This window comes from Miniopterus schreibersii (assembly GCF_964146895.1).
Source record: "Miniopterus schreibersii genome assembly, chromosome: 12".
NCBI lineage: Eukaryota > Metazoa > Chordata > Mammalia > Chiroptera > Miniopteridae > Miniopterus > Miniopterus schreibersii.
In genome coordinates this window covers 70,807,858-70,820,624 of record NC_138112.1, presented here as the reverse complement: position 1 = coordinate 70,820,624, position 12,767 = coordinate 70,807,858, and the positions used below count along the sequence as shown (strand labels likewise).

At 41.0% G+C, this 12,767-nt stretch overlaps 1 protein-coding gene across 2 annotated transcripts in view; it reads left to right on the top strand.

Annotated features, from left to right (window-relative positions):
- CHKA (choline kinase alpha) overlaps positions 1-12,767 on the top strand; it is a 40,549-nt gene that overhangs the window by 13,633 nt on the left and 14,149 nt on the right. The window contains exon 3 of one of the 2 annotated variants that reach the window (XM_081155485.1): positions 8,278-8,331. The exons of the other annotated variant lie outside the window; for it this stretch is intronic. Coding sequence (XP_081011611.1) covers positions 8,278-8,331 — 54 coding nt within the window. The remainder of the gene's footprint in view (positions 1-8,277; positions 8,332-12,767) is intronic. 2 annotated transcript variants of the gene reach the window in all.

Below are 12,767 nucleotides of genomic sequence, written 5' to 3'. Positions count from 1 at the left end.
TCCTCCAGGTGCTAAGCTAAGCGAGGTGGCAGGCCCTGTGCTCTGTCTAGAGCAGTGATGTGATGACAGAGGTAAGGCAGGTGAGGCCGATGCTCTGGATCTGTGCCATCCAAGATGCTGGTCATCAGCCACATGTAGCCATTGAATGCTTAAAATGTGGAATGTGTGACCAAGTCATGAAATTTTAAATTTTATTTAATTTTAATTAATTTAAATGGAAGTGGTCACGTAGCTGGTGGCTACTGCACCGAACACATAGCTCTAGAATGTGCCTCCTTATTGGGAGTCACTTAGTAAGAGCCAGCTGCAGCATAGCCTGTGACTTTCCCTCATAAAGACTCACTCTCAGTACCTAATACTTTGTCCTTTAAAAATTTTTAGTAGCCTAGAATTATTACCTTATAGTAAGCACTTCAGTGCCATAGAAATTCCTGGAAGTAGAATTTAACAGAATTCTATGTTCCTATTTATTTTTAAGGGGGGGAAAAAGTACTATTTGGTAACTGTGTAAATAAATAGAATAAAGACACTTAAAATGGAATTAACTCTAACCAAACTAATAGAATGGTGTATATTTTACATACAGTTCTGATTTGTAGGGGGATACTCTACATTTAACTTCTTGATTACATTTTTGTTAGATAAGTTTAGTTTCCATTTCTCAAACTGCATCTATTGATGACAGCTAGAAACTATGCCTGGAGCATGTGGGTGCAAAGGCGAACACGTAGCTGACAGGGTGGGTAATAAGCCAATGTTGACAGTCTCACGATTGACCTACTAGACAATAAACTCATTTTTGTTGGGGGGAAAATTGTTCCTTTGCCTCTTAGGTGGGAACCGGTATTTTTAGCATAATTACTCGACTGAGTCCTTAGTTCAAGTACCCCCCTCCCCCATTTTTTAGTAAAACCATGAAACCTATAGCTTCAGATTTAAATATCTTTAGTCCCAGGTTCTTCAGGATTTATCAGGGGCACTTGTTGCCAGTTAGAATTTCAGACATTAATGAATACTTTTGACAACACTAAGGGGAAAATGCAGGGCCTCTGAGACACAACTGTAGTAAGAGAGAAGGAAAGTAGAGGTAGTGAGAAGCCAGTAAGAGGCGAGCCAGGCAGCAGTTGCGGTGTGCTTTTAAAGGTGAGCTTTCACAACACTGTCAGGGATTTAACCGTAAATTTAAATTCTTTTTCAAATATTCGCAACTCAGTTAAAAATTTTCTGGTATTTATTTTTTTGCTGGGGCGTGGGTGCAGTCATATTGCTGGCTTATCAACTCTTTGAATCTGGCCTATAAGGGAAGGAGAGATGTTTATAATCTACAGTGGCACTTTTGTTCCCATAACAACAACAAAATTGCCAGAATTGATAGGAACTTGTCAGGATTGGCATTAAGAAATGTGGATGAAGGCAGAGTTTAGTATAATGCAAATATTATACTTTCCTTTTTTATTCTATCTTAGATGAAAGCACACACACACCTCTATACTTGTTTGTGCATTTATACAAATATAAATGGTATACCCTAAATTGGCTATGTAAAAGCATCCTTTTGAGGTGGCATCTTTTTGAGGTGGGTTAAAATAAGCTCCTTCATTTAAAAATGTTGATTACTGCACATAATATGTATTTTCTCAGAATATTTTGCTGTTCTGCTTATGTGATAGACCAGTTTTAAGCTTTTGAAAATTTTAATCTCTGTGAAAGTCAAATTTTAAGTAGAAATAGTTCTTTAATTTACATTTACAATCATTTACAAGTGACTTGGTTTAAAATAATGAGATATTTTTCAACTTTTGTGTTTTTCTTTACCTTGGTGTTGTGAAATGTTTAATTTCCTTTATTTCCATAGTGGGAGTGAAATGACTGCTCTTTGGTGCAGTTCACTAAGGGTTAAGTAGCAGAAAGCCAAGGTAAAAACCTTCCAATTGCTCTAAGGCCCACAGTTTCTGTCCCACAAACATCTATCCCTTATTTCTTTATAAGATGAGCCATAAGCCGACTTCCCCATTGTGTCCTGCAGGTCATATTTAGGATTTGTGTTAATTTTAAGGGGCTTATGAAAAGACCTGTGTTGGACAAGGAAAGAATGGGTCCATTTGAGAATGTAAATAAGACACACAGCTTTGAAAGACAGCTGTACAATATTATTTGTAGGGATGATTAAACGTAAAAATAGTGCTGTGATCTTAAAACAGTACATGCCAATATAATTTAGTGTCTGTTTCACAGAGACTAGCTTTAATTTAAACTGTAGTTTTAATGAGGAGCAGGCTATTTACATTTGCTGTGTAGATGGTGAAAACTGAATTCAACTGTAAAATTGCTCCTAACTTAATTAAAGTAGGATGTTTTAATGGGAGTTTTTTGTTTTGCTTTTGTTTTAGTTTAATAGGAGCTTTGAGAAGAAGTACTAGCTTAACTTTTGCCATTGTGGTAAGAAACGTCATTGCTAGAAGAGAGCTTGACACGATAAAATTAGCTATAAATGTAACTTGATTTTTTTCCTTTCTGATACTGGGAAGGAACATGAGCTCTGCAGCGTCCAGTAGCAGCCTTTTCAAAGAAGCAAGTTTGGCTGATTACAAATAACCAGTTTGCTTATTTATCATGAATTGTGGAAGACACAAAATGTCAGTACGTATTGTTTATTCAATGTGACCTGTGCCAGTTGGCAGAAGTCTCAGAGGACTGCTTTGTCCCTTCCTCTGTCAGAACAGTGACTCTGTGTTGAGCCAATCCCTTCTGTGCATGAATGGAGAGATTTGGCCTCACCATTTTGAACGGTCCCACAGGCATGGATGTTTATAGTACACATCAAAGATCTCTTGAGTGTTGTCTGGGAAAATGTTTTGTTTTGTTTTTTGGTAATAGAAGGCTAATATTAGTGCTTGTTTGAGTACTAACCATAATACAATTAAAGGTATCAAGGCACAACGCAGATATGTGTTAGTGATTCAAAAGATTAAAAATTTGGTACATGGTCTTTTTTGAATGCAGAAAATAAAATGTGGTCTTCCCTGTTCCCCTTATCCCCAGTTAAATTAAAAATTAACCCACAATAAAATATAGAACTGCCCATAGATAGTTAATAATAAACTATTGGCTACTGAGAAATTAACATTTCTCTCTGGAACTAAGGTAATCCTTACTTTGCAGACAGTATGACTGATGCCCTTTATGACGAGCCCTGCTTTGTCCCAAGAGACTGAAAGCACATGTCCCTGATAACTAAATACTCTGAATTCTATATATTTTTTCTCATTATATTAGGGCCATCATGAGTTTAAGTTGTTTTGTTTATTCTGCTTAAAAAAAAAATCCCCTTGTACTTTGAGTATGGTGTAATTATATCTGTCTCTAAGGTAGTCAGAACTTTCAGAAGTCGAACATTTTTCTACTGTTGTACTCCCATTTGGTCTTACCCAGTATTTCTTCAGCTAGTACTCGCCAAAGATAGTCGCCAAATTATGATCTGTAGTCTTTCCATACCTGCTTTGGTGCCTTCTTTTGATAACTAAATAAACCACACAGGACTGTGTCTAATTTCGACATATTCAAAGTGTCTTTGTCTTGCTGGTCTTAAATTATGTTTGAGATTTATAGCATGAAACCAACACAGATTTTTGGCCCCTGGAACGATGATGTGACCGCAGCCCACCCCTCTTGGGAAGGAATGTCTTTGTGTTGGGTGGCGTGAAGGGCATTTGGGGGTAATGTACCACTTTAGCTGTATGTGCATGTGTTCTCTGCTGCAGGCTTGTCCATGCGATCGTGCCTGGAGCACTCTGGTTTCCAGGTGACAGACACGATTCACGGTATAGTATGAGTCCTCTGAAGTCGGAGCATTCTCTACAGCTTTAATTGCCTTCTTTTAGTTCTTGGTTTCAAGAAATGCTTTTTAAAAAGAAAGTTGTAATGCTTTTGTTAAGTAGCACCAGCTACAGTTTGTGCTGTGTTTAAAGAGGTACAGTGATTAAGATGTCAGAATGTTACGTATTGAATATACTACTTTTTGTTTGGGGGTGGGGTTGTTTTGTTTTTGCCCAAGGCAAATCAGATCCCCTTCTTCTGTTTCCTCAGTAGAAAATGACAGACATTTAGTAATTTTAGAAATTTATGGGCCTCAACCTGAGAGATCAGTTGAAGTGTTCACTTTCTTCCTTCACACCACTTTGAGCGTTGTAAGGAAACACCATGAATGTGTGGACATTTTGGTCAGAGTTGGAAACCGACTTTCTTTCTTGTCCAGTCAGTAGCACCCTTTCTCAGCCTCTGCTGGGTCCCTGATGGCTTTATCAAGCTCGTCTCTGCTGACCTGCGAGGAAGCACGCACAGGCTGGAGAAGCCAGGGCACTCTCCCTGGAAGCCTTGGGCTGTTTATGCGAAGGTACTTTCACCTCTGACACCTCAGGAGCCCTGGGGCAGCAGGTTACCCTGGATCAGACATAAATTTTGGGAAGGTCCTGAAAGGAGTCTTCTTTACCAAGACTTCTACTCACCTGTCTTTACTGGCTTAGTCTGTAGAAGTTCTAGTCTACTGTTGATGTTCATCAAGTCATCCAATTTTGCAAAGTTCAAATTGTTGTAGAATGTTCCTTGGGATAATTAAAGTACAAATGACATCTTGATAGCTGTATGCCACTTCATGCCACTCGGACTAATTTATTTACATAGACACATACATAGACTCTGGGGAAACCAAGTGCTGCTCGGTTTAGTCTCACAAATGTTGTGGCTGTATTAAAGTAGTCTAGTCATAAAGCTAGTTCCCTCATCATTAGAGGAACCTTTTATTAAGAACTGGCCCATGATAAGAGCTTATCTTGCCCAGTGGCTTAAAAACTTTAAAGAAATAAACTGGTTAGATTGTGAAACATCAGGTAACTTAAAGTAGAACATTTTTAAAACCTAAAATTACATATGACAAAATTCAATCAAATGGTTTTTCTTCATCTTAGCCCTTAAAGATGTCTTATTACCAATGGATTTTCATCTTTGCAAATCACGAAGCAGAACATTAAAGTTCAAAAGCCTTTTAAACACTTTTTGAAGTATGGAAGTATGTAAAGTAAAAAATGAAAGTCCTCTATTATTGCTACCACTTAAGTCTGTTTTCTACATCACAGTCTAATGAACACGTAGATTGTGATGAATACTTACAGGTTCTCTTGAAAACCAAAATAGGAAGCAAAGAATGAGGAAGGTGGGAGGAAACCACTGGCAGTATGTTTTTAATGATCGCTCGGTGTCGTCTTTTTTTTGTCCTACTTAAAGGGTACAGTTCAGTGATTTTTTTAGTATATTCATAGAGTCGGGTGTCTTAGTATATTTGATGCATTATGACTCCTTAAGTCTTGAAATTTCAGTGTTTCTTTTATAAACTGTTTATTATGAAGAATTTCAGATGTAACAAAAGTAGACCAGAGGCGTGTAATGAAACCCTGATCGCTCAGCATCCATCTTTCCCTCTGACTGGTCTTCTTTCATCTTTGCCCCCTTTGTTCTCCAGGGTGGTTCTGGAGCAGATTCCAGAGACCATACTCTTTCTTACATGGATGTTTCAGTCTGTATCTAAGGCGATTTTTATTCAATAACCCATGTTCAAATTTCCAATAAATGTAAAAAATTTTCAGTTTTATTTGATAACTTATGAAATAGTTTTTCTGAATGCAAATTGGCAAAAAATTTGAAGTCACATTAAATTTTTTACAATATTTGTGCCTCTGAAGCACCCCCCCCCCCCCCCCCCAGATTCCAAGAGATGTTTTCCTTACTGTCTTCCAGGACAGAAACGTTCTCTGACCTCTTGGCAACGTGAGTCTCTCTCCTTGGCTCACCTCAGGAGGAGGCCTCTTCTCTCGCCTTTTTACGAATATCTCCTTGGTTTGAGATTTCCTGCATTCACAGGATTGTGGGAACCTGAGCATTCTGTACTGAGGAAACAGAACAGAGGTCGACTATGGCAGAAGTCCATCTTGCCTTCACGATGGTGCTCTTATGGCTCAAGTAATGCATGCATTTGGGGGTGGGTGGGAGGGGCAGGATGGGGGAGTTATTTTCACCTAATGGTGCTAATGTGTTCAAAAGGAATGGCCTTGGGAACTAAGCCAATTCTAACTTTGGATGAAGTGGCTTGCTTTTGAGAGCACCATTAGACAAGGAAAGGGGACTTCTGTTGGCTTAATAACCCATTTACTGTATCTCCCTAAGAAGATGCAGTTCTAGTAATAACAGCATAGGAGTAACCATAGTCATTTAGAACTCTGTACAGGTCAAATCCCGCTACAGCAGGTTTCAGTAGGATACCCAAATTCCTTGTCTTCAAGCTTTCCCTGCAAAGTATCAATATGAAATAGATAATAGAACTTCTTTTGTGCTTAACTTTATTTGGAGAGCAAAAGCACAAGGATATAATGTTTTGGGGGCATTTCAGCCCTATTCTCATTCCAGTTAACACCATAGCCAGTTTCCCACTGCTGGGATCCTGGATGTGAGTTTGCCACACCTGGTTGGCTCTAGCAACCTAGGTTGCACCTTGAGCTGGCCACCTGGAACTTCACAGTGCCAGAGTGTTCATTTATTCATGCCATCCAAAAAGTGTTTAAAGACCAGGATTTGCTTGGTGCTTTTGGGAAGGACATAAATAAAAGATGGAGTCCATATTCATAAGTTACTTGTTGGCCACTGGGGAGAGGAGACCAAGTCTCAGCTAACAGTGCAGTCATGAGAGTATTTTAGAGTGAAGCTTTCATGATACCTGATTACTCCCCCCTAAGGTTTATCACATTACGCATCGAGCCACCAGCAGAGGTCTAAAAGTATTTGTGGTATTTCCATTTTTGTAGCTCTCATTGTAACGGGATTTAACCTGTACCACCGTTTCATCCAAGAGATGCAGATTACACAAAATGTCATATACCTCATTTGTATTTTCTGTACTTTGTACAAAATGTACTTAACCGTATGGTAAAGATACTATTGAGTATATGTAAGTGCAAGTCTTTGCAGATAGCTTCACACACATGAATATTTTTGTTTACTCTCATATTGAGTAAGCTAGAACACAATACTGTTTATACAAAACACATTAAAACGTCTGTGGAACGTTACTTCCGTGTATGATGGGTGAGTGTTGCTTTAAGTCACTAGGTGGTTTGAATGGTGCTAGAGTAGCTCCTGTTGCTTAACGTGGCATTTTTTTTTCCTGTCCACACTTTCCGCCCTTGGTACAGGTATTTTTGATAAAGCTGTGGAATGGAAAGGTATGTTTTTCTTGGGGTGTTCAAGAATCTCTTACCTTAACATTTTAAAGAGCTTCCTTTATGGGCTTCATTCTGTGTCTGACATAGCAGACTTTAGTTTAATTTTAACAACATATTTCTAGAGGCAGTATTTGAGTTCAATTTTTGACATGACACTTAAATTTCTGAGTTGCTTTTCCCCATACCCTGGTTAGAAGCTAGTATGAAGGTTTTTAAAGCACTTGGGGTGGGGGTTGCTTTGAGAAGAAATGGTCTGTGTCATGAAGAAAGAATGTAGCCAGAGCGGCAGGTGGCAGCTCATGATTTAGTTGTTGTTATTGCTAAAGTCCTGGTTACCAATAATTTGCAATTTCATTGGGGAAAGTGATGTGAAAGTGTCCCTCCATATATTAATATGGGAAATAAGTTTAGGGACTTTATTAATTTGCACAAACCTCCTTCTGGTGGAGGGCAAATTCATGTGGAGTGGAACGAGCAGCATTAGTCTGAAAGCAGCAAGTTGGCAGGCTCATCTGCACAGTTTCTGTGCCAAGTCGCCTGCCTGCACAGGGCTTTCTTCTCTGAGTTCTGTGCTGACCATGCTTGCCACAGGCATATATATACACCCCGTTCTTGCCAGAAGGTGGCCTTCCTCCCAGTAGAGACCCACCTGGCTAGATTGGTGAGACTCAGCTTGACCATTTGTGGAAGGCTTGATTGGAAGACCGCCCTCTCTCTATTGACTTTCCTCAAACAATGAAATTGTGAAGTGGTACACCAGAGTGATTGTGAGTCGCAGCTCCTTGGTCTCAACAGCACATCCCTTTCCTTGTAAAGAAACGAAGCGCTTCCTCAGGTGTTGGTATCAGTGCTGGACACTGGTGGTGCATTTTAGACATCAGTGGGCTGAGAAACACTCATTAAAAATCTGTGATGTTTTGTTAACCCTGGCTGTTCTGATGGTTGCAAAGTTACCGTCTGCTGAGTGTTCCCCATCTCACCGGAAGTGTTTGCTTTTTCTCATTCATAGAGGTCCTGTAATAAGGAGGGATCCGAACAAGCTCAGAATGAAAATGAATTTCAAGTAAGTAATGAAATCCATTCTGCATCTGTGTGAGGTGTAACTGTGTTAGCCGACCTTGGCCACTCTGGTGGGGCAGTATCTGGAGAACCCTGGTCTGTCTGTCCGTCTTAGAGGATGGGCTCTTGGTGTATGGGAGCCGCTTCAGTAAGACTGAGAGGACAGTGGCTGTTCCAGTTCCTACTGAGGTAGTGCATGTTTGGTGTCTTTAGGGCAACCTGAAGAGCATTTGGGGTGCTAAGAGATGGCAGTTTGAGGTAACGTTTGTGCATGCTATTCTTGTGGAGGGCGCCTGGGTTTCACTGCTGCATCGTGTCTGTCACTGCCCAGTTTTCTCAGTGGCCACTCTTCCCAGGCAGGTAGGAGTGTTTTTTCTTATGCAGGGTACCCAGGTAGGAAAGATGCCTTCCTCAATTACAAGATTTAAGTTAGAATGACCCCACTTCCTGAAATATATTTATTCAGAAGAGCTTGAGGGCAAGAGCACTGATGTGTCATCCTGTCCCCTCTTTGAGGCTCAGAAGTAGGGAGTCTGGAGCAGTTACCTCCACATTCCAGGGAGGAAACAACTTTTGAGCATACTCTCCCAAGTTTGTATATAAGGGGTGTGTGTGTGTGCAAATGTGCATGTACACACACATATGTATGTATATGTATGTATCTACATGTACAGATATGCTGGTTTTACTGATTACTAATTGTGTACTAGTTATTAAAATAAGATATCAGAAAGAGGTGAGATTATAAAGGAATAAAAGTGCTGATATTTTGTCCTTGTGTTTTGGTGGGTTGTTTTGCATGCGCCCTGCTCTGAAGACCCTGGTCCTGAGGATCTAGACTGACTGGGTGGGAAGTGATTGACATTTTTCAGCCATTCCGAGCCCTTCGTGTGTAGACCTTGGTACCTGCTGGTAGTTGAAAATGTCAGAGCATGAGGACCTCCATGATGCTAAATCCAAAGTATATTTTCAGTTCTCCTTTTATTTTGACTTTCCAGTAGCATTTGATGTGACGTTCCTCTATTTTGAAATGTTTCCTTCCCTATTTCAGCCGGGACACAGTCACAAAGTAAAAATCTGTCTCTCTTCTCCTCGTCTTCTTCCTAGACTCACGTCCTATTGCATTAACTGCTAGACCTTTCCACAGTCTGGCCATGATCCTCCTCCCAAGCTGCCCTCTCTCCTCAGGCCACCTGATCCAAGCCTTGTCCTTGTTTTTCTCCTATAGGCCAAAGGTTCACAGCTTCTGTCCTCCGCCCACACCCCTGCTTGGAATTCATGTGATCTGCTGCCAGTCTCTCCTTGGGTGCTCACTTTCCTTAAGTAGCAAACAGCGAGGTGCTCAGAGACCTCGTGGCCACAAGAAGACCACCAGTGTTCCATGCACTTATTCTAAGATGACTTGCGAGCCTTCCTAACTACCCATTTGTCTTGCTTGTGACTTAGTGTTTTCTTCCTTTTCAGATTCTTCCCTCCCCCCTTTCTCCCTGCTGTGTATAAGTACTGAGCTGTAGTATCACATAAGAGCAAAGATGTTTCTTGTTTACAGTGTTCAGAGCAATGTACAGAGATTGGGAAGTTCTTAAGTCTCTTTCCATCTTCACCATTCCTGGCGATGGGTTGACTCAGTTCGGGAGGGTTCTGGATCATGTGTGTTCAGTTGCAGTCAGCTCCCAGAAGCCTTTGCACTGAGTGGACACGATGTGCAAAAATACTTACTAAAATATTAAAGTGGAGTTTAAATCTATAAAATTTGAAACTTTAAACTTTAAGGGATATTTAGGTTAGATACATATGTGATTGTATTTCATACAGTGCCAGCCTTAATGCCCTTCAGCTTAGTTACTCTACACAGAGGAAACGTAAGAATAAATTTTCATTCCAATAAAATTCTACCTAGACAGAAGAAATCCTAATCGTACTCTTTGGAAATGACTGGGGAATGGGGTGGGGATTGTACAGATGGTGAAGAGCCACTAATGGCAGACTGCTAGGTCTGGGTGCAGAGGTCCACTCCCTCGTCCTGTTCTTGCTTTTATTCCGTCCAGCAGGTGGGCGTGCTGGGCTACTGCTCCCTGGGGGCAGCAGGCAGGGGTTCAAGTGGAGAGCTGGAGAGATGCTCCAGGTGTGCTGGACTTGAGGGCAGATGGCGCCAGCGGTGACTGTACCCCCACACAGGTTTGCTGTCCCGTCAGATGAGTGAGTGAAGACCTTTTGCCAGCTAAATAGAGATATCAGGAATTTGTCATCATTCGTTAAGGGTTTAAAAAGTAAAACCTGTCTGATGTCAGGTTTCACTGCTCTAAAATCCATTAACTTTTGATAGATCAATGCTATGGTCCTGTTGTCATTGTCTTAGTAGTAACAAACTCACTGGCAGCATAAACAACAGACATTGATTTCTCACAGTTCTGGAGGTCGGAGGATAGGGTGCCGGCACACTGGATTTTGGTGAGAGCCCTCTTCCTGCCTTGAGGGCATTAGCTTCTCGCTGTGTCCTCACTTGGTGGAGGGGGAGAGAGAAGTGTAGTGAGAGCTCTGTGGTGTCTCTTTTTATAACACTGATCCCATTAAGGCTCCACCCACATGACCTCAGCTAAACCCAGTCACCTCCCAAATGCCCTACCTCCAAATACCGTCGAATTGGGGGTTAGATATGAATTTTGGGGGGGGGGGTGTCACAGTTTGTTTCATAGGAGTCATTTATACAAAACTTCAAATTAGTAAATGAAGATTGGGCCGCACAGGTGATGGTTAGACTGTAGTTGTGGGGATTACACAACTTGTGGCTAGACTAGAATTGTAGGGGATTACCAGCAAATCCACTTCCCCCATCAAATGTACAAGTGACTGAATTACTTTTTACTTTAATGCGACACCATATCCTTTCAAGTAGCATTTCTTTTTTCTTCTTTGTTTCCTTCTCACTAACTTTAGTTTGTGTCATTGCCTATGAGTTTGTCTCAGTGCGTTTTTGTAATGTGTGATTTAAACAGCTCTGTTTTTCTTGTTTTTATAAATCCTTACTTGAGGATGTATTTTTTTGTTGTTGTTTTCATTGATCTTAGAGGAAGGGAGGGAGAGAGAAAGAGAGAAACATCAGTATGAGGGAGAAACAACAGTCAGTTGCTTCTTTGTGCACCCTGACTGGGAATCGAACCTTACAACCTTTGGTGAACCGGACAACACTCCAACCAACCGAGCCCCACCAGCCAGGGCTAAAGAGCTCCGTTTTATTTTGAACAGTGTCTGTTCGGATCATATTCCCCACAGCATATTTCTTTTTTTAATTTTTTTTTCAATTACAATTGGCATACAATATAGTTTCAGGTGTACACCCCAGTGATCAGACATTACATAACTTACTAAATAATCATCCTGACAAATTTTATACTCCTCTGACACCACACATGGTTATTAGATTATTGATTATACTCTCAGTGCTGTACTTTACATCCCTGTGACTGTTCTGTAACTACCACTTTGTACTTTTCAATCCCTTCACCTTTTTCACCCCGCCCGCGCCGCCTCCCCCCTGTCAAAATCTTCTCTGTATCTGTTGGTCTGTTTCTGTCTGATTGTTCGTTTATTTTTAAAATTTTCACCTCCATTGACTTTAGTCTCCATTGATTTTTGGGGGGGGGGGCGGGGAGAAACATCGATCGGCCACCTCCAGTTTGCACCCCGGCTGGGGATGGAACCCGCAACTCTTTTGTGTACGGGATGACGCTCCAACTAACTGAGCTGCCTGGCTAGGGCTTTTTTTTTCTTCTTAAAGAAGACCCTCTGCCTTGGCTGGGTAGCTCAGTTGGTTAGAGCATCATCCTGATATGCCAAAGTTGTGGGTTGTGGTCAGGACACATACAGAAATCAACCAATGAATGCATCAATAATTGGAACAACCAATGGATGTTTCGATGTCTTTCTTTCTCTCTCCCCTCCTCTTCCTCTCTCCCACCTTTCCTCTCTCCCCCCCTCCTTCCCTCTCTCTCTAAAATCAATAAATTTTTTTTTTTAAAAAGAAGACCCTTTAACATTTCATGTAATACTAATTTGGTGGTGATGAACTCCTTTAGGTTTTTCTGGTGTGGGAAACTCTTTGTCTGCCCTTTCATTCTAAATGATAGCTTTGCTGTGTAGAGTAATCTTGGTTGTAGGTCCTTGCTTCTCATAACATTATTTTTTGCCAGTCCCTTCTGGCCTGCAAAATTGCTGTTGTGAAATCAGCTGGCAGACATATGGGAGCCCCCATGTAAGTAAGTAACTGCTTTTCTTTTGCGGCTTTTAAGATTCTCTCTTTGTCTTTAACTGTTGGCATTTTAATTATGATGTGTCTTGCTGTGGGCCTCTTTGGGTTCCTCTTGTTTGGGACTCTCTGCGCTTCCTGGGCTTGCCTGTCTAGTTCCTTCTCCAGGTAGGGGGAGTTTTCTGTCATTTTTT